Source organism: Plectropomus leopardus, chromosome 24, assembly GCF_008729295.1.
Source record: "Plectropomus leopardus isolate mb chromosome 24, YSFRI_Pleo_2.0, whole genome shotgun sequence".
NCBI classification, from domain to species: domain Eukaryota; kingdom Metazoa; phylum Chordata; class Actinopteri; order Perciformes; family Serranidae; genus Plectropomus; species Plectropomus leopardus.
The window spans coordinates 7472162-7494846 of record NC_056486.1 but is presented as its reverse complement, the minus strand read 5'-3'; the positions used below and the strand labels follow the sequence as shown (position 1 = coordinate 7494846).

At 41.1% G+C, this 22685-nt stretch overlaps 1 protein-coding gene across 1 annotated transcript in view; it reads left to right on the top strand.

Moving 5' to 3' along the window:
- Nucleotides 1-2551: 2551 nt before the first annotated feature.
- Nucleotides 2552-22685, top strand: part of LOC121962973 (prospero homeobox protein 1-like) — a 51087-nt gene continuing 30953 nt past the window's right edge. The window contains exons 1-5 of the mRNA XM_042513327.1: nucleotides 2552-3204; nucleotides 6753-7162; nucleotides 7355-7981; nucleotides 8308-9525; nucleotides 17894-18001. Coding sequence (XP_042369261.1) covers nucleotides 6815-7162; nucleotides 7355-7981; nucleotides 8308-9525; nucleotides 17894-18001 — 2301 coding nt within the window. The 5' untranslated portion in view covers nucleotides 2552-3204; nucleotides 6753-6814. The remainder of the gene's footprint in view (nucleotides 3205-6752; nucleotides 7163-7354; nucleotides 7982-8307; nucleotides 9526-17893; nucleotides 18002-22685) is intronic.

Genomic DNA, 22685 nt, shown 5'->3' with positions numbered 1-22685 from the left:
TGAGTGTGTGTATGGGTATGACTCTCATTCATTACACTCTCACACACACAAACAGGAGTGGGGGTCATTGCCACATCAGGTAAGCAAACACAGGAGAGGTCAAAAAGTTAAACATTATACATGTATTTTCTGCTTGATTGTAAAAAAAAAAAGCTGCACAAATAGGACTTAAATACATTCCTCTATAGCCAATAATTATGACACCTATTAGGATTCTCTTGAGATTATTTCTCATCCTGCTGTTAGCAGCAAAAGTTGTTCTTTTTTCTGATGTTTTAAATTTAGCACCTGCCCCCACTCTCTGTTTGGCTTTTTCCCTAAATTGCCTATTTCATTTTCAGCAGCAAAACTGTCTCATGAGCGAAATTGTCCCCTCCTCTTTAGATAAGACGATTCTCCACATCCATACAACACACACACCGCCTCCTCCTACTTTGGCCTCACAGCCAGGATTTTTTCCCCCCCAAATACATATTTTTCCATACTCTCTGGAACTAAACTCATTTAGAAGTTGGACTTCTGTCTTCTCCAAACGTGCGCATTTTCTCCTCCTCCAGCTGCGCGCTCCGTTACAGATGCGCGGCTGCACGCAGACACACAAAGATGAAATATCCACATTTATTTCAAAGTTCACAAACTACAAAACGGCATCACCCAGGGCGTCGTCGCTCAAATAGGTCACAGCTTTTTTACAGCGTGTCGTTAAGTGGAGAAAAAAAAACTTTGTGCGTTGTGGTGAAGTTATCTGTGCCAAATAATTGGCAAGAGATCATTAGAAAAACTGGGCCTCTGCATGCAAGGACAACCTGTGTAGCACGGAACACACATCTGTCTCCTGAGGGGAAAAATATGTATCTTCATTGCTTTGTTTTAATATTTATCTTTTCTACAAATTAAACCGCACGGCACAGCTCAAGAGGACGTTAAATAATTGTATAACTTCGTGTAAATGTCCCGTGCGTAATTTAAAGAGGAGAGATGCTGGATAAGTGGCTCTGCCGAGCGCAGCTCTGCTCATTTGTTGGAGAGGGTCCGCTGATATTTCAGAGTGAATAATACTGGAGAAATTTTGTTTCCACTGTGAATGACCTCGTTTGAATCAGGAGGAACACGGTGCTTCAAGAAAATTGTTTCATCGCAATAACTTTGAATGCGCTTTATTTAGAGCAGGAAACGAGTGTTTTGTGCACGAGGTGGCCCACACAGGCTCAAGGCGTACTGACATACCTCTGCACACAGCACACACACATACACACTGCGGAAATCTACATATTTATCGAATCCAGAGAGACTCCTAATCTAATTTCGCTTTTTAAAAATCATACAAAAATTGTTTACATTAATAGTTCCACCTTTCTTACACAGTTCCTGCTATTCTTGAGAAGCAACTCACCTAAGAAACAGTTTAATACATGTAAATAAAATTTGAGGCACCGAATTTGACACAAAGAATATATTTCCCCTGTTTTAGACTTTTTTTAAATAAACTCCACCGACAATGCTTTCCGCTTTATACCTTTTTCCTTTTAGTGTTATTTTTATTTTACTCATCCGTTGTGCTCCTGTGGATTAACACACGATGCGTCCTGCATCATGAAATAATTCGGTCTTTTTTTCTACCTGCGCACTCATATCAGAAAGCGGTGAATCAGAGTAATCAGTGAGCCTTGATACTGAAGGAACGTGCGTGTTAATAACTCATCATAACAATACGACCAACACACAGTTCCAAATCTTTACAATTTGATTTAATTTGGGTAAAGTGTAATTAAAAGTCCAGAGTGTTTCATAGAAACTGTGACAAGGAAAGCTGATTTTTTTTATACAATAAATTAGGATCAGGATCTTGGGCAGCTTAAAAAGGCCTCAATGTGATGCCTTTTAAAATTTGCTGAAACGTATAAATACTGTTTACATATTGTGATTATGTTTTATTCGCAGCGGTCTGGGTTGGTGGAGAGATTCTTCCCCCGTTCTGCCGAAGTGTCCTTGAGCAAAACACTGACTCCCGATCAGGTGCACGGGCCTGAGCTCTGATACCAGAGGAAGAGGTATCTTTTCCTATCACAAAAATCGTGATATTTTTTTCTGCATTTCGGGCAACTTTCTTTAATTGACAGGGAGCTCCGCACAGTGGCACACATTTGTTTCCAAATACGCGCATGTAATTACAGCTGCAAAAAGGCACGAAGGTATCCGCATTTATAGTTTCTGAGTCACGCTGCAGTGAAGAGGAATGAAAAGAAACAGATAAAATCCGTGTTTATTGAAGAAAAACTTAATTATCATAGATTTGAGTGCATGTTGTGCACCTGTACATAAATAGAGCAGTGACACACACATTGAAATCAATCGCTGAAAGTTGATTTTTAATCATAATTTAAAGTATTTTTATTAAAAGATACAAGTCGGAAAGTAAGTACACTTGATTAATTTCCTGATCTGTCTTACTGTGGTGTTTTTGTATTACAGTCTGAGAATTTTGTTCATCATTAAAAAAAGAAAGAAATTATGCGTACAAACAGAAAGTGATGTCATTGAAGTCCGCTTTAAGTTAGACTATAAATGTATTCTATATATTTTTTTCTTTTTTGCATCTTCTCCGCTAATGAGAAAGGTTGGCGAACCTGACTGTCAGTTTACCCTCCGCTGCTCCTCTCTCCTCCCTCTCCCTCTTCGCTCTGGCTGCGCGCTGTTTTCGGGGGGCTCCTTATAAATAAAATCCACCGTCCCCGGCTCCTCTTCCTTATTGGTCAGGTGGAGTCGTTACCTCACTCCGGGGCCGGTGACGCAGCGTCTTCGCGTATCCTTCATGTGCGTCTCTTCTTGTTTCTTACTGAGAGTCTTGCCGTCGGTCAGAGGGAGAAAACGGAATTCGCGACGAGCCGAGAGTGCCGGACGGACCGGGTGCGCTCGATACTAAACACTTCCCATCCCGGGAGGAGAGCGGCGCACACGAGCTCTCTCTCTCTCTCTCTCCCTTTTTCTCTGTGTCTCGCTCACTCTCTCACACTTTCTCTATGAGTCTCCCTCTCGCGCGCTCCCTCCCGCACACACACTCACGCCCGCGCGCGCGCACGCTCTGCATACGTCTCCACTTTGCCGTAGTAAATTACGGCATTGATCTCAACGACGAGTACGGATCTGTCTCTTGTGTTCGCCCTTTCTTCGACGGACCGACTTGGAGAAACGCTCGAAGGAGAAGTAAGTCCAAAAACGTTTTATTTATCACCGTTATTATTGTCACTCGTGGGCTTATGTATTGCATGTGTGTGTGTGCGTGTGTGTGTGTGTGTGAGTGTGATTTGTCGGACGGCATCGTGTTCGCTAAACTTCCACAGTTAGTTCGTAGATATCCATCCTCGGCGCACAGCACGGATCCGGAAGGTTTAGTTGAATTTTGGACGATTTTCCGAAAGTGTTTGTGCTCATACCGACTTTACGCGCCTTCCTCTCGGACTGCGTTTGATTGTTGCCGGGACTGCATGAACTAATTTACCTCACTGAAGTTTGTTTTCATATCAAAATGAGGTTTTGGCTGCTGCCGTGCTTTACTTTGTCAGTTTGTAGGTACTGCGGAGCTCAATTCGCTCGGATTTACGCACCTGCTTTTGAATTTCGGGGCTTTTATGAGCTTATGATCAAGGCATTTAATGTCGACATTAGTTTTAAAACCCTAGTTTTTATATTATGAATGTGGAATTAAAGCAAATGAGGATGAATCACAAAATTCTCCTGCTCCCAATTCAAAGAAAAATGAAGAATTCAACTTTAACTTTGTTGATCCGTAATTTAACATTCAGCCTTGTTTCCAGAGACCTAATCTCACTTCAGTACCGCTAAAACAAGAGCAAACTGCTTTAGAAACAAGTGGAGCTTGAATCAAGCTCCTTGCTACTTTAATAAAACTTTACAGGCGTTATGATAACAGAATAACTGGCATGTTAAGATGGAAGCGTGTGTCAGCGTCCTGGTGCAGCAGATCTGCCGCTGTCGTGTCATTATCGCGGACTAATTGTTGTTTGGACTATGACAAACATCTCTCTTTGCCGTGCGTAAAACGAACAGCTTGTATTTTCCGTCAGAGGGGACAGCGGTGCTCTCCGTTCAGCGCACAGTCACATACAACAAGAACTAATCATCCACTTCACACTTACACTACCAATGATATCCACGTTATTCCCTATCAATATATCCCTCTAATAGATGTAGAAGACGCTCAAATAATGACCTCCAAAAAGTTAGATTTCTAAAACCTTTTTTTTCCCATTTTTTTTGTCATTTAAAGGTAAAAGTCTTTATAGAAGGTGAAGACATTTATAGTCTTTAAGTGACAACATATTGAAAGTGACTTCAGTTACTTCAGCCTCCACATCATCTTTTCAACAAAGACAAATTGATTTAGCCATGAGCCACCACAGCTTGCATCCCTTTTAAATGGAAATAAGCCATTTACAGTTACTCATCAGCCACTTCCCATTTCAGTTCTCCACACAGAGCAAGTTATTCATGCTCTTTAAATTCAGATTCAAACTAAAGTTTCTGTTTTGACAGAAAAACACCCCCCCCCACACACACACACCCACACACACACACACACATGCACAGACACACACTCTCACATCTTCTTTCAGTGTTCTGAAAGTGCTGCATTACTGCTAAAGGTCTGTGAACCTTGTATTGCTGCATGGTGTTACAAGAACATTTCTGAGTCAAACTATGATTTTCTAAGATATAACAATATATCCACAGAAAAAGGCGCTGAAGATTTTTTTTTAGTGATGCAGGAAACATGCTGTTTTTACACCGATGCCCCTTCAATTTGACCTCTGTCCCAAATTTCAAAATAACCACATTTTGAGCTCTTTGGACCCCCTAATCTAAACTGTTTGTCTCGCTCTCTCTCTACCTCCCCTTTCCTGTTTGTGTGTGTGTGTGTGTGCGCGCACGCACACGCCAGACCTCTGCCCAGACTAATGCCGAGGAACCAATCACACACACAGATATGCATGTTCTGCATGTGCGAGTGTGTGTATCTGGGTCACTGCCGGGCACTGTGCTGAGGGGCTGAGTGTTTTTTTCTCTGAACGCCTCTCGTCTACAACTCGGAATCACATTCAAACTAACCCGTCTCCCCTGCTTGGAAACTATTTCATTTGGTAATGGCCCTGCAGGAACAACACTGACTGCTTTGTGGGCTTTTTTTAAAAGCATCTCATTTGTGTCCCTGATTCAGTCTGTGTGTGTGTTCGCGTTTTAATGTATTTTAACGCCTGAATGAAGTCTGCTTAACTCCTGTGAGCACAAACATCCCTACCAAACTGTTGTAGGAAGCTGCTCTAATTTGTGTAACATTTTCCTAGACATGACCCTAAAAGCACTTGCAAAGCAGATGCAAACACGTAACATGGAAAACGCTGCCTGTGTGCATGTGTGTGCAGAAATCGACTTCCATTATTATCTGTTTTAAAATGGCTGAGGCATATTTTGATGATTTTTTTGTATTTATTTTTGCTGTCGCACTGTAGATTCGATCCCTAAATTAATGACAAAAGCAAGATTAAAATGGGTTAAATCGCCTGTGTACTGAATTCAACTTTGGCCTGAGACTTTCATTTCATTGTTTAAACTAGAATATTCTGCACTTTCTGGAGATTATTTTGCATTTTTTTTGGAAGTTTATCGGTCAAATTAACCCACTTACAGGTGATAATTTTGGATAAGGATGAAGTCAGTTCTTCAACATCTCCCATACCTATTGTTTCAGGTGCTTCCAGAGCATTAGTAGAGAAACTTAACCTTTTTGCAGTGCTTTTCCCGTCACTAAAGGCATCCTTCTCTACACCTGCCATACAATAGATTCACTTTTTACAGAAAGAGAAACCCAGCTTTGAATGTGCAGTATGTGAAGAACTTGTAAAAACCCAAGTGGCAGTTTTTGTAAAATGTATCAAATTAAAGGAGATAATAATAATTTCTTTTGAGTCATGTTAAAAAGTACAAAACACAAACAAAAAAAAAAAATGAAAATGGACATATTTTGTCTTGAGATTGGATTGAAAACCCTCTGACAATAAGAAAGAGTGTCGATTGTTCACAGCTCCTCACAAGATGCACAAATCAAGGTTAGCCCTCAGGGGACGAGGAGGAAATGGGAAATGATTTTGCTTATCACAGGCAGGTGTTACTTCTCTGTGGGAATATCTCCTTGAACTATTTTAAACAGTGTGGGTTTTTGCACAGTGGTTCCCTTGGCCTTTGGTCTAGAAATGCACTAATAGTAATTTTTAAAGTGAGTGACTGACATAAATGGCTGCCCTGTTTGCTTCTGTTTTTGTAATGGTTCACAGGTTGTGATTTTTGTCAATTTATGTCAATGTGGAAATAATGTCTTGAAACTGTAGAGAAATTATTCTATAAAATAAATCTGACACTTTTTAAAAAAACATAAAAGACGAAGCCAATGGAAAATTAAATTACATTTTTAAGTTTTGTGCTGGTATATCTCAGAATTCAAACTATGTATTCTTTTTGTACAGACCAGGTCCAGATTTAAAAGTCATTAAATATTACTTCAAATTTCAATGATTGTGCTTCTCTCTGAAGGAAAAATCATCATCAGATGCTAATTTTGCTAAATTAAACCGAATTTGGGGAATAAAAACTTGAATGCAACTTTAATTTCACTTTGCAGGTGATATTAAAAGTTTATAAAAACAACAATTTGTGTTTTTGTGTTTGTTGTTGATCAGGTAACTTGTCCTGTGTGCGTCTGTGAGGACCCCTGGTCATGTCCGTTTAGCTCCCCTGCGTGATGCCTGATCATGACAGCACCGCCCTCCTAACCAGACAGACCAAGCGCCGACGTGTCGACATTGGGGTGAAGAGGACTGTGGCCAGTGCGTTATTCAGCCGCGCCAGGGAAACCCTGCTCGATAGCATGAACCAATCACACGGCCCCGATCAAGACGGAGACTGCTCTTTGGTCGGCCACGGCCACGGAGCCAACAGCGATGGAGAGAAGTCGAATGTTTTGAGGAAGTTGCTGAAGAGGGCCAACTCATATGAAGACTCCATAATGCCTTTCCCTGGTGCTACCATCATCTCGCAGCTGCTCAAGAATAACATGGGGAAGAACGGAGGGAGTGACTCTGGCTTCCAGGTATACACACACACACACACACACACGTAGCAATGAAATTCAGTAAATCACTAACTGATTTCAATTCCATCTAAATTTTATCTTTCTAATTGACCAAATGAGACGCTTAACAGTCTTTAATCGTCAATCGATGATCCATGACATCATTTGTTTAATTGTTGATTAATTCAGTCTTTGTGTCCTCCATCACAGGGGAGTGGTGCTCTGTCCAGTGGAGGCTCAGAGATCCACGCCGAGGACGCCTGCAGCAACTCCTCCCGCGACAGGGACAGCCCATCTGACTGCCTCTCTCCTGGGCCTCCACTTCCTCCTCCATCTTCCTCCTCCTCCTTTGGTCGACCACCGCCTCCTTCAAGCCTCAACTCTCACGCTCCCTCCCAGCCCCTCTCTCTCTCCACTTTCGACTTGGACCGTCTGTCAGACGAGCACCTTCGCGCCAAACGCGCCCGCGTGGAAAACATCATCCGCGGCATGAGTCACTCGCCGCTGGTCCGGCCCAACGGCGATCACAATCAAGAAAGCAACCAAGAAAACGAGAACTGCAGCAACAACAGCAACGGCAGCAATGACCACCGAAGAGACGGCAGCAGCCACAACACCAGCAGCCACAACCACAGCCGGAGCGACGGCCCTTCGTCCCTCCTGAGCTCACCGGGTTCGCGTGGCGGCGTGGTCAGTGTCGGCGAGGTTTACAGGGAGAATAAGAGGAAGCAGCGGCTGCCACAGCAGCAGCACAGCTTCACCCAGCTGGTGTGTTCCAGGCAGGAGCAGAGACAGGAAGAGAGACGGCAGCTCAAACTGCAACTGGAAGACATGCAGGTTGGTATTAGACCTTTCGGGTGGAAATTTGCAGCTGAAATGCACCACAAACACCAGATCCTCTTATATTTGCTTTTTTAAATCAAATTAGGGGTTGATGATGCACCTCGACAGACAAAAAGTCATTGATAGCGGTGTTTTGGTAGCACAGATGCACATGCAAACTGGTGTAACAAACAAACAGAGTCTACTTTATAAAACCATCTCTGTCCGCCGAGTGGGTCACACACCACACTGCTTTCATTTCTTTTTTAGTATATTTACGGTAACGGGCGACCTTTAGGTTCAGAAGACATCTTCTGTAATATTCCCTGTCGTCTTTTCAGAAACAGCTGCGCCAGCTCCAGGAGAAGTTCTACCAGATCTACGACTCTGAGACAGAAGAAGAGGAAGACAACGCCGAGGGTGGAGAGGCCGACCGAGGTGCAGAAAGAGAGGAGGACGGCAACTTGTCAGAGGACAGTATCCGCTCTGACGGCCTGGAGGAGAGGCACAGAGACCGAGGACGGCACAGCAATGACGACCTCTCTGAGCTGGACCCGGGTTTGTTTCTGGACCGGGCCCGAGCCCTCCTCCGAGAACAGGCCCTGATAGACGGAGAGATAGAGGAGGATGTTGATGGCAGGGAGGAGGAGGAGAGAAATGTAGAGAGGGTGATGAAGAGGAGAGGAGGAGCAGCAGGAGGAGGACGGCAGTTAGCAGAGACACTGAAGCAGGAGTTGAACTGCGCCGTGTCGCAGGTCGTCGACACCGTCGTTAAAGGTTTCTCCTCGCCCAAGCAGGCCGTCAATCACCATCATGGCTGCCACAGCAGCACACCAGCTGCACCCTCCTCTTCCTCAAACTCGTCCTCTTCCTGTCCTCCACCTTTCGGCTCTCTCCCCTCCCTTACCCCGGACTCACGCTTTGGCGGTGGCGCCCTGGCCCTCAGTATGAATGGCGATGGCAGTCCGACCCCTAACTACCACTCCTCCAACCAAAGGCTGCACTGCTTCGGTGATGTCATCGTTCCAAGCCCACTGGATTCATTCGGTGGTTTGAGTGGCAGACTGAGCGGTGTGCCGACGCCCAACGACCAAACAGAGGCGCTGCCGCTGGTGGTGCGCAAGAGCAGCGGAGGAGGTGGTGGAGAGAACACTCACCCCTCTCTTCCTCCTCCTCCACACCATCCCTCCCTCCACCCCTCTCCCCTCACGGCCTCGCTCGGGTTTAGCCCTCCATCTTTTCGGCACCCGTTCCCTCTTCCCCTCATGGGTTACCCCTTCCAGAGCCCGCTTTCACACGGAGGTGGAGCCGGCTACCCTCCAGGGCCTAAGGACCATCATCGGTCCTCCCCCGACTCCATGGACATGAACCGGGACACTGTCAGCCTCAGAACCAAAATGACGTCCCTCGGAGGGGGCCATCTCAGTCATCACCACCACCACCACAGGCAGAGCTCGCCAGGCCAACACGGGCCCGAGGGTCTGTCCCTGTCCCTCATCAAGTCTGAATGTGGGGACCTCCAAGACATGGCTGACATATCGCCCTACTCAGGCAGCACCGTATCCTTATCAATGTGCCAGTGTGTTTGTGTGCGAGTGTGTGTGTTTGCTTGCATTTGCAAGTGCATATGAAGTTTTAGTCTTACATTTGGTCCGGGGCTCGGAGTTAGATTAGAATAAAGCTGCTTAAACTCTATATTTAGTACATTTGAAATGATGAGATTCAGCAGAGTCAAAGCTGTTATTATGCTCACCAAAATGTTTGAGCGCTGTTGATGGACACTATTGTCTCACATTGCAGACCGCTGAGGAAATGGATGCAGCTCACAGGTGGACAAAAGAGAGAACGTCCAAGTACATTAACACACTTAAAGTAGGGATGCACCAGTTAAACAATTCTGGGCTGAACAAATACCAATGTTTATAATAACACTGATACCAATATTTATTTTATTTTGTTTTTGTTGCTATTTTTTTCCACTTATATGCCAGAGAAATTAAAATGATCTTAATTATAAAAAAAAGCACTGAATCTTTCCTCCCTGACTTAATTTCTTTCAAAAACACAGGGGGAAAGCATTAAGCAACTTCAAAATTACTCCAAATTAGCAAGAAATTTGTTAAGAAAAAAAAGTTATAAGAAAATGACCTGAAAATTAGCAAAAAAGAAAAGGTAAAAAAAATAGAAATCAATAAATATAAATAAAACAAAAAATAGGAAATGAAATGAAAATAGTTGTAATATACACTGTAATTATTCAAGTTTGTTTCACCCAAAACTACAAGATTATTTTTGAACACGTCTTGATAACATGACAATTTAATGTTACCAAATACTCTTTTTTACTAAATGGAGCCTTAACATATCACAGTTTAACTCAATGCCTCTGCAGCTAATATTAACTAGCTGCAAAATTTAACATTGATTTGTATTGGCCAATACCGATGTATCACTGATAAACTGGTGCATACCTACATAAAGGTGTTTAAATTTTCACATTTGTTCAGTTAAATTGGTAGTCTGACTGACATCTGTATATGCATCATTTCCTCTAAGGCTTAAATTACAGTAATTTTATTGATATTACTTGCGAGAAAGCATACTTAACATTAGTTAACAATGCAGCTAATTGATGCAGGATCACATAACCTAAAATATACAGTAAATCATGACGGATTTTCACTTTCTTTTTAATGACACCCTCCCCATTTTTTAATACATCGAAGCATGATATTTCCTTCCTCATGTTGGGTCATTTGACTTTGCTATTTAAATCCGGCTCTACATACTATATAGAAGAAGCATAAAGTATGAAATTGGGACAAAAGGTATCAGAACGTATTAGGCTCACCATGTTAAACACTATAAAGTATCAGAAAACTATTGTTAATGAATATAAAAACATCCTTTGATTTTTAATTTGTGCACTTGCATAGACTTTAAATTGCCAATGATTTTCTACAAGAGTCACATTTTCAACGCAGTCAAACACACTGAGAAATCTCCGAGGCATCGGCGGCAGCACTCAAAGAAAGTCTTTAATATCCATTAATCTACATTAATTGGTTCCTGGTCTAACCCTCTTGTTTCCTCGCTGAGTGGGGAAGATGAAACGGGCCGCGCTGGGTCTTGCAAGAGGGGGAAGATTAAACAGGTCGCACGCTGCTCTCTCAAGCTCTTTTAAGTCTTTGCAGCAGGTTGTGGTGTTTAAAGGTGCTGAGAAAGGCTAGTGAGCTCCCCCTTCAACACACACAAACACACACACTGTCTGAGACACTCTTGTGCTGTTAGGTTCTCTTTCATCACAAAGACTTTGTACATAAACGCTCAAAGCAAATCATATTTTTATGTGTTTACGTGCGCGCGTGTGTGTGGGTGTGGGGTAAGACCTTGTTCATAGGAGCTCAAAGCTAATCATATTTCAAAGAGCGCGGGGAGAGGGACAGGTGAATGCTTGGCGTTATTGATGGAGGCTTTCTAAATGTGTGTGTGTGTGAGTACACAGAGAGAACATCTAAAATGTCCACACTGGTTTCCTCTTTACAGATTTTAGCTGGGTCTCTCCCTCCCTGACGTAGTTGATTTCTCCTCCTTGCTTTCATTTGTTGGCCTTCGCTCGCTGTTGCTCGGCAGCTGTGTGTGTTTTGCAACCTTCCACAGTGCACACACACACATACACACGTGCACATACAAACACACACTCCCTTTTATGGCGTGTGCATGTGGACAGGTGTTTGCAGGTAGCTGTTTATCTTTTCGTGCCTAACCTTTCATATGGAGAGGGCTCTTCCAGCTTACGCACGCACACACTCTGGCTTAACACTGGCACATGCACACGCACGCACGCACACACACACACGCACACGCACACACACGCACGCACGCACGCACACACACACACACACACACACACACACACACACAAACACACGTTACACGTGCACGCTTGAAGAACAAAGTGAAAAGAAAAATAAGACTTTGAACCTGACAAATAGGAACTCCTTGCAGCTGTGATGAGGATGTGATCACAGTGTCGTCTTCAAAGCCAATTTAGATGTTGCTTTAATTAAAAACAGAAATATTTGACACGTCTCTTGATCCTGCTGAGCCGTTTCATACCAAAATGCTTCCCATTCATTTGGAAGAAAAAAACGTCTTTGAAATTAGACATTAGTATTTCAAAGATATCGACCACCCTTAAGCCTTTTTATTTTGTAGGCAAAAAATCTAAAATTGTTTGGTTGGTTTTTTAAAAATTTTATTTAAAAATTAATAACAGCAATCCTTAAGCATCAGTTAACTCACTTTTATAAGAAATGTCGTTTTTTTCCCACTATAAATTCAGTCAATTTCTAATCAATCAATTTTCTAATTATTTGTGTTACTTAAATGATTTCCATCATTTTGATTTTACTGTCTTTGGCTTTTGGATTGAAAAAAACTATTCATCTGAAGTGGTCAACTTGGGCTCCGGGAGATTGTGACAAGCTTTTATTTTGCTATTTTATTACTTTTCATGGACCAAATCTTCAAAAAGTAAAATGATTCTGAAAATACACATTGGCGTGAATCCAAAATATTATTAGTGAAGACAAGTTGGCCTATTTATAAAACCTATATCATCAATAGTACACAATGTTAATGATGGGCTAACTGTTACCCATGAATCCTAGTGCAATCAAGCGAACCAGTTAACACACATCACTGTGCGTCACCTTTTTCTCCACATTACATGTATTATTACCAGTGTGTCAAGTGTGCGGACATTCTTGTGAGACACAATGGACCATTTTGTAACTTTTTCGTTCTTGAGACTCACATTCTCCATCTGAGAAACCACCAGCAAAGCAGCAGGGCAGGAGGCAAGACTAATGCACCCCATGCTGCAACTGCTAATGCTGACTTAACAGCCACAAGCAAGAGCAAATGACAGAGATTCTAAACTACTCAGAGAACTATCTTTAGTCCAACTCAGTTTAAAACAACATATGCCATAGGAGGTCCCTGTTCCAGTGGCCTGAAAAAGACCACTGGACTAAATTATGCCTTAATTAATTAAAAAGATGATCAAGTTGCACCCCTGACTAATTCTTATTGTAAGTGCATTTGTTTGTGTGTCCAGTTCAGGTAACTGACACATCATTCAATGAGCAAATTATATTTTAAATGATATGGAAGCTTACTGAAATTATTTATGTCATGGTGCACAATTAGAATTTCATTTTACAGCAAACCTCAGATAAGTTTATGGCGCAAATATGCTAAAACACAGCCAACCTATTCAGACACACAGACTCATACATTCACCAATTTCTTTCGTGACACATTGATCGTTAAACTGTATAATCCAAACACGAAAGCTTTCTCTGCAACAATCCTGTCCAGGGTTATCACACATTTTCAAATGACCAAATTTCAAAACTTTTCCATGACTGTTCAAGGACCTAAAATAATTTTCTGTTTTGTCAAACTTGCCTGGCTTTTTTCAAACATATCAGATTCAAACTCTACTCAGACATAATTTCAGTTAGCTGGCATACATGAAGGGAGAGAGGGAATGTGGGAAGAAAATTAAGAAATGTATGTGGCGATAAACAAAACCTTGCCACATATCAATGCACATTAGAACTACGTTGTGTCGTCAGCTACAGAAAATAAATTTGCCCATATGTTACATTATGCCAAAGGTTATCCATTACTAATTAGAAGGAAAATGAGATTGTGAAGTTACATGACTTTTTCTGGTTTTCCATGACTGTGGGATCCCAGTATGTCTTAAGTATAGCTTTTTCTCTGAAGAATATACCAAACTTAATGCTATTTTTGAACATTTTGCATAAACTTTTCCTGTCCTGCAACTTGTCCTCCCTAAATCTAAAGGGAACCTTAAAAAAAAAGAAATTTATGCAATTTCTGTTTGAACTTCTCTTCATTCTCACTCTGTCTTTATTCTTGTTTGGTCTCTTTCTCTGTGTCTACTTTAAGAAGCACATTCTTGTTTGATTTGCATGGTGGGGATAAAAAGGTGACGGCATTGTCGGTGGATTTAAAGCTTCAAGAAAGCCTTGAAGGCAGTTAGGTTGAGGTGTTTTGCTTCGATCATAGTTCACCTGAGCGGCACTCACACACACAAACAGTCACACACACACACACTCTCAGGTCTGTGTATCTTTAATCCTTTGTACAGAGCTGAGCAGATGTCCCCCATTCATTTATGAATTTATCCCCCCTCCCTCTCTCTCCCCCTCCGCCTCCCCCCCCCCCTCACACACGCTCACTTCAAGGCACACACACACCTGGCAGCAAGGTCAAGTTACAGCTGATACAGTGAGCCCTGCACAAAACACTCACAGACACATTCACAGATGTGCATCAGGATGAACACAACACACGCACGAACAGGAAAGGAGAAGGAAGAGGAGTCTTAGAAAATCAGTTGTTTACTCACTGACTCACTTTAGCTACGATCACACGCACACACACACACACACACACACACACAATGCCATTTTTTTTTTTAAATCATGATATAGATTCAAACTGGTAACTCTGAGTCATGCTTGTGTGGTTTAGTGTGTATTTGTTTGTGTTGTATGTTGAAAACAAAACAGGGTGTCCCGGACACACACGCACACACACAGTGACAGGTTGGTATGAATGTGAACGAGGTGATGGTGTTTTTGTCCGCTGACCTGACGTATCTGCTGCTAAATGAATGATGGATGCGGCTCACCTCTCGCGTCAGTTATTGAGGCAAAGTGTTGTGATATCCAGCTCACTTGTGACATGTAGTCAGATTAGTTTTTCTGTTGCAATCATTTAGGGTCCTGGTAACTTTTACAGAGTCCCTGAGGCCAGCGAATTTTTTGAAATTCTTTGCTATTATAGCACTACATATTTACATTACATTACAAACACAGCGTGACAAGGTGCTCAGCGTCCTTTCTGTACTGAGCGCTGCACGTTTGGTGTTTTTTTTCTAAATGCAAAGAGTTGAAAAATGTTTAACTTTTGGTTAAATGCTGCGCTGATTACTGTCACTTTTTATCCAGCTGTACAATCACAGTTTAGGATGGGCCAATACCGCGAAGACAGACATCACATCTTACGTTTACAAGTGCTAAAACAACAACAATGAACGTGAACATGTTTCAGCCTTTCCTTCATCCACTGAAGTCCTCTACCTCCACCTTTACTTCTGTGGATATACCGTATCATAGAAACCAGACGCAACCAAAGCGTCTCCACTGAAAAATTATTGTTCCTCCAAAGCGCTCTCAAGTGCTCCTAGCTGGGTGTTCGCTGATGTCCGCCTGACATTTTCACAAAAACAAACAAACAAAAATGCTTTGATGGACACCGGGGCCTTAGATTTAATACTTTTCCGAGTTTTTGACCCGAGAGAACTTTTAGAATGATTTAACAATAACCAAATTTTAAGAAAAAAAAACTGCATCAACATCAATTACTTACATTTAGAGACAATTTGGGCCAAATGTTAAATATAACACAAAACATGATATTTTTGTCTTGAGGCAGAGAAAAGAGTAGTAAAGAACAAAGATATGTAACGTTTGTTGGCGGGTTTTGTTTTTCTGTTTTGAACCCCACTGCCTTGATTCCAATCATGTAATGTTTGCAAAACTTTCTGCATAAAAACACAGTAAGAAGTCTTAAATGCATTGCCATGTCGCAGTTTCAGCCATGCCACAAAATCATGGTTGAATAAATATAATTTTTTTATAAATTTGCGCTTCCCCACGTCATCCAGTGACAGCTAGCTAGCTATTGGATGCTCTGCTCTGAGAATCCTGGCCACAAACAACTATTACTGTTATTGGTGCCACTATCCTGACTTGCATGACATTAATGTATTAAGCAAATTATATAAGAAAGAAAAGACGCTATAAATTATTTTGAGATTTTGCTATGTAATGTCAGAAAAAAAAGAGATTCATGAAATCCTATTTCTCATGCCTTAACAATGAGAAACAATTGTTAACATAAATTAAGGTCTCACTTTTAGACAAATTAAGTCGTAATGCCTTGTATTTTAGGACCACAGTAAAAATACAGTAAACAAACTAACGTCACAACCAGAAACATGCAGACCACGCCCAGTTCCACCAGTTAATAGAAAGTTACACTTTCTTAAAATCCTGTTTCTGTGTAGATAATCAGTTTAAACATAAAACAATTATGGTGTGAAAAATGCCAAACTAAAATTTCCTCCTCTGCATCCTGTCCTGATGCTGCTCCCTCTCTACACTTTATTCATTACCGTTCTTTTCCTCTTTTTTCCGATCACTGATGCCACTCTCTCCCTCTCTCCCTGTACCTCTTTCCAGCCATATAGGGGGGTTTCTGTGTGTGTGTGTGTGTGTGTGTGTGTGTGTGTGTGTGTGTGTGTGTGTGTGTGTGTGTGTACAAGTGTGTGTTTGTCTGTGTGCTAATTGACCTTGCAGGGGGTTCCATTGATTGCCTCATCTTCTCTGATAGATTATAGGGCTGTTAATGTGGTGGGGAAATGGCAGCGTGGTGGGGCACAGCTGTTGTCACACACACACCATCACACACACACACCATCACACACACACACACACACACACACACACACACACTCCATGCCCCTGCAACCAGGGCCTCCACAATTATTATCTTCCTTGTTGAGACAGTGGGATAGACACCGGGGCAGCAGAGGCGGTGAGATGCAGGAGTGAATGTGGGATTTGATCCAAAGCCAGCCGGTGCTCGTGTTTGCTTTTGCTTCGGGTGTAAAATGGCATCACTGCCAGAGAGCTGGGTCTCTCTTATTATATCTCTGACTCATCTGTGGTTTTGACAGCATTGTTGTCACCCTCCACCCTCCACTGTTACTGCAGTGGTCACTCCTCGCTGTAACCCTCCGTCTCTGGCACTGAACGTTAACATCGCGTTAATGCCATTGTATCTAAAATGAATATAACAGACCCTGGGGAGGGGATAATATTCTAAGTAAAAAATCATGAAACAGTCATAAATTTACCAGAAAAATAACTAAAATATTCTCCAAGATTATGAAGTCAGAAATATGAGAGATAAACAAAGAGATTATTTGAGATTAACTGCCAGAAAGCCAGGTGACACAGTGCAAAGAGTGACAAAGTCAATGAGAGAAAGGCGTGGTGAGTGAATTGGTCAAGCAGGACTTTATGGCAGGAGATTGTGGTCGACTTTAAGGCCTTTTTGTTTCACATCCTGGACTTTAGCACAACTTTCATTCTGAAACTATTTTTGAACTACAACAGGATGTCTTAATCATACAGTTTCTTGTAAATATAATAATTTAATCTTGGAAATGAATCTTTTTTCAAATATTATCTCACATCCATTTTTAACCTAAAGGTCCTAATAGGCCATCACAATAATCACTATGTGGTTACAGAAATCTTCTCAGCACACTGCCACTCTCACATTTTCAGTAGCTACTGGTTTCTTTAAAGATAATTAATGAATAAAAATTGGAAGTGAGCAGTTTTCTCTAGTCCTCTGTCCACGTTGCATACCTGCTTATTCATACTCTCAGATTAGCTTTTTGTTTTTGTCACTTGATACTATATATGAATTCACTCAAAGAAAACGCCTGTCTTGCTACTGGCACTCCTCTGGTATTTTGCCAACAAGTGGAACGAGGAGTAATGTCTCATGTCAAATGGATGTTGTCTGATTTCTACTAACAACAAGAGGCAGTGTATCACAATTCTGATTATTGCTGTCGTGCAGCAAACACAATGCAATCTCACTCCAAAATATTACTTAAATCAGTGTTAGGAATGAAGCTGTTAATAATGAGCACTAAGAGTAAACAGAATTTTACGATGATTTACTGACAAGTTCCCTCTGTTTTGTTCCTCCTGTTTCCTGGTTCCTTAATATGTTATTGTTCAGATTCAGGAGGGTTTGTCTCCCAACCACCTGAAGAAGGCCAAGCTGATGTTCTTTTACACCCGCTACCCATCCTCCAACATGCTCAAAATATTCTTCTCAGACGTCAAGGTAAGACCTTTTTTTCTCCTTTCTAGTTTTTCTCTCCTCTTTATTTACTTTTAGGAACCCCTTATCCCCGTCCTCTCATATTATCAACTAGTTTTCTTTTTATGCTCTGTGTTGTTTTATCTGACTTTACTGGCATTTATGCCTAATTTTCACTGCATCATTTGGCACTCCTTGACTTGACTTAACTCACCTGGTCCTTTTCTCTATTCGATTTTCCACTGTGGATAGTACCCCGTCACTGTAAGAGGGATTTTCAGCTGATCGCCATAGCGGCACTGCATGAATCTGCCGTGACATTAACCTCAACTCGGCACTGGGCTGGATCCTTTATCTGCAAAAATGTCTGCATTTTCTCAATTGTACAATGTAGTATTTCGGGTTGCCATTTAAAAAAAAAAAAATCTGGAGTGAGTGCATGAAAAAATTGAGGTCGCTATTCAGTTGCGCGGCTTGGTATAGGTGATACAGGTAGCCGTCTAGGGTGTCATCCTCGGGGGGATGGCAAAATTGCACCCAGACTGTATGTGGAGAAGAAGAAAATGAAAACAACAAATCCAAGTTGAAATCGGCAGGAAGAGAGCTAATTAATGTCAACTCCAAGCAACCGGTGACTGCAACAAACAGCTCATTGAGGCTGCATTGAGTTACATTATGATGTGGTCAAGCTCTGTTAAGTAAAAATTAGAATTTGGCAAAAGATGTCCCGTGTCACACAAGTGACGATTGTATCTGACCAATCAGTGGTCTGCGGTGTTGTAACACCACCACTGAGTATCACCTCAGCTCACTTAAAACCACAAGGTGATACCAAAAAGAAATTTAAAAAATACAGGTAGTTTCCACAAATGCGGACAAAAAAAAGAGGAGTAAAGTTGAGTGGAGCCATACCGTACCATGCAGTGACATCGATAAAACTCGATACACAGAAATTTTTCATGGTGCAAAGTCCTGGAAAGGTAAAACTACATTGTTGTCTGGACACACTTATCATTTGATCGTACGCGGGCATGTCAAGAGACAGATCTGTGTGATTAGATTTTGCTGAAGTTGCTTTTGGATGATCAAAACTAGATACAGAAAAGGTGATGTGTACATTGTGATTACGATGTAGGGATAAAATGCGCAATGGGCACGTTGTAAGGAGATCGGCAATAAAGGAGGAAAAAAGTGACTCATTCTTTGACTTGAATGAACAAGTGATATTAGAAGCACTGTAGAGAGCGTCAGGCTGAGCGTGGACATAAAACGATGGGAATTCAAAGGCATCTGTAGAATCAAAAATCAGTGACAGATGGAGCAGATGAGCTGTTGTAAACAGGTATGTGTTTTTGTGTGGGGCATTTGGTTTTAAGATTCAGTGACAACGTGGCTTTTTATTGTTCACGATTGTTTTCTGATCACAACAACTTTCACTGTAACATAGTCTCACTTTCCTCTGTTTTTGTGCAATTTGCCATCTGATATTTTTCAGTTTCCCATGTCCCGTTACTCTGTACATGCATGTGTGAGTGTGTGTGTGTGTGTGTGTGTGTGTGTCTGTGTCTGTGTCTGTGTGTCTGTTACCCTATGGCGCAGATGGGTGCTTCAGTCTGTCACGTCTTTGTGGCATAATTAGAGTTTCTGGCCTTAATCGGCCTGGGATTGGAGGGGGGGTGTAACGCCCACTTTCCCTCTCTCTCACACACACACACACATGCACACACATTCCCCAACCTTAACCACTCTCTCCCTTTCACTCAAAACACACATACACACACACACATGCAAGAGCACTTTCACTCTCACTGACAAAAAATGAGAAGTTGAACTTGCAGAAATGCGGAAACAAAACAAAAAAATCTCAGTGTGAACGTTTGACAGATGTTCAGGTAGCAAGAAAGAAAAAGAGAATAGTAAAAGTAAATAAAATTAGATAAATAAACAGACTGAATGGCGAGACAAGGAAAATTAGTTGGTAGGAAACATGGAGATGATGGAACCTATGTCCTCATATGTGTGCGTGTGTGTGTTTGCGTGTGAGGATTTTTTTGAGAAAATGACAGAGGGAGGGAGGGGAGGGGTCGACAAACAAATGAAAGGGATGACAACAGAACAACAGCTTTAAAACAAAGGCGCTGATTGTTTTGTGTTTACAGGCTGCTGCGCGTTTTGCAAAGGAGCATACGGCTCCTCGACGGATTCAGGACGCTGTATTCAAATGAGCAGCCAAACACACAAACACACACACACACACACACACACACACACACACACACACACACCAGCTGCCCTTTGGCTCATATCTGTGGTGACCACTTCCTCATGGCAGTGCCACATCCTCATCGGCTGCCATGGCAACAAGGGTCGCTGGGACACCAGGTTGCTAGGCAAACACAAGGTTGCTAAGCCTACCTGCTCCCAGTGCATACGAGCGCGAGTCTGATTTGTCATTAACTGGGAGTCCATTAAGTGACAGAAACTGGTATCAGAGTGCCCAGTTACACATCTGCTTAGAGTAACTGAGACAATAAAAGCTGAAAATGTTGAATTCTGTCAAACAACCATCAAAAACCTTGCAAACCAACATGCTTTAAAACTTGTCGAACTCTCAGAAAAGTCCAATTTCTTAGCCTGATCTCAATACATTAAAATATCAATTCTTTGAAAGACATACAATACAATATTTACTGATATCACTAAGTCTTCCACGATTGATATCAACTCAATTCAATTTAGGGGCCTGTTCAGATTCAGACAACTTGAACAGCTTTCGTTGCACAAATAATATAAAATATAGTAACATATAAACACATAAATAGATGAAGAATAAATAAAAAAATCAAAACTGCCAGGGAGATCAGTGAAATAAAGGAGTCTATAAATATAAGAAAAAAGTTAATGGCTTGATTATCATGAAATAATTAAAACAAAACCACAACAACAAAAACAAACGATGGCAACAGAGAAAACCTGCCTCTCCAGAAGGAGCTAAAATACTTGTAGCTTTCTGGAGAAATTGTGGATTGCAAAAAACAGGATAAGTCTTTTTGTGTCACTCCAGAGACAGATATCAGTAAATATCCTCATTTTTCTTTTTCTTGGCTGCTTGCTATTATCTCCTAGGCCGTTTAGGAAGGAGGTGGGCTTGGATGGGAATTTTCAAATAAGGGCGCATTTTAAAAATAACAATATGTATTGACATTTTTTTTTACTTTGCATCGATGATATAGGAATGTTGAATTGATATATATTTGAACTCCTAGTGACTTACAGTAATAATAACAGAAAATGTTGAGTGTTTTAAATAGTTTAAATCTGAGATACTCTTTCAAATGCAAACCTTAAATGGTTTCTAAAAATCTTTTCATTGCATGAAGATGATTATTGCATTGCATTAAATACTATATAATGCATCGCTGCACATCGTTCCTCATCCTGGAAGGGCTTCAAGCTTTAAGTTAAATCTGACTCTTCAGTCACACTTACACTGTTTTTACTGCAGTAAATGTACTAAATAAATGAAGGTTGTGCATTTATTATAGCATTCCTTTTAAATTTCTGAGCTTCAGTTTTTCTGGAAATCTCTGAGCAGAAGATTACTGAATACCTCACAACTTCCGAGTATATCAAGATTAGTAGTGATTTAAAAATGTTATCTGCTGACACTGATCATTTTTCATAATCAGCTTACTTATCACATCTAAGTCAATAAGTAAACATCCTCGTAGCCAAGTAAACAATGGCTTTGGGGTTTAATTTGGAAAATTGATGAATTAGGATGAATGAGTTAATGCATAGGCTCTGTTTATGCGTTTATCTTTTTTGGAGATTGATATTAGCTTTGAAACAATTAATCTAATCTCCAATCTGTGGGTTTATCTCCAAACTGATATTCAATTAATCTCCCTCATCTCAACAAGCATGGATTTAGATTAGGAGATATTTGGCCTGAAACTTGGCTCAGCAGATGGACAGTATTACAGGCTCGACCTGTAACTGAAATCACAAACAGTGGGATTTATCGGAATGAAATCATTTTTCTATTGGAATTTATTGTCTGAGCTTTAAGAACTGATGGTATACTTGTGTTACAGGCAAATATGAGATTAAAAAAGACTTAAGATATATAGCTTCAATTAGTTTTGCACATTTTGTTCTCTTTAACCTATCCACAAGTTAGGTAAAAAGTTACAGGGGCGTGGCATCTTTAATGTTATAATCGTTAAGACACTAGCAGTAACTTTATAGAGCTCTGTTATGGAGTGAGGAGAGTGAACACTAAACAGTCTGATATCAATTAGATAAACTTAAAAATGAATGCTGAACTACATGCATGCATCATTTCCTGTGAAGCCAGTGTGCATACAGACAATTTGAATCCAGCATGGGAATGGCGGACCCAGCAACATTGAAAACAAGAGATGTAATTATTTAATTAATACTTAATATGCCTATTGCTAAAAAAAAAAATATTGCATGAAAATCTTCATCTGAATCCAGCCAGGAATGGCGGACCCCACCATCAAAACCAAATTGTTATTTGATGTAAATACTTTAAATGCCTATTGCTAAAAATGCAGACCAACAACATATTTTAAAAAGAAAAAAATGCATGAAAATCTTTAGGATTATGACTTTAAAGGACAAAACTAGGACAATATTCTATGTTTTCCTTAAAGCAAACAAATAATGCAGAAACAATTTG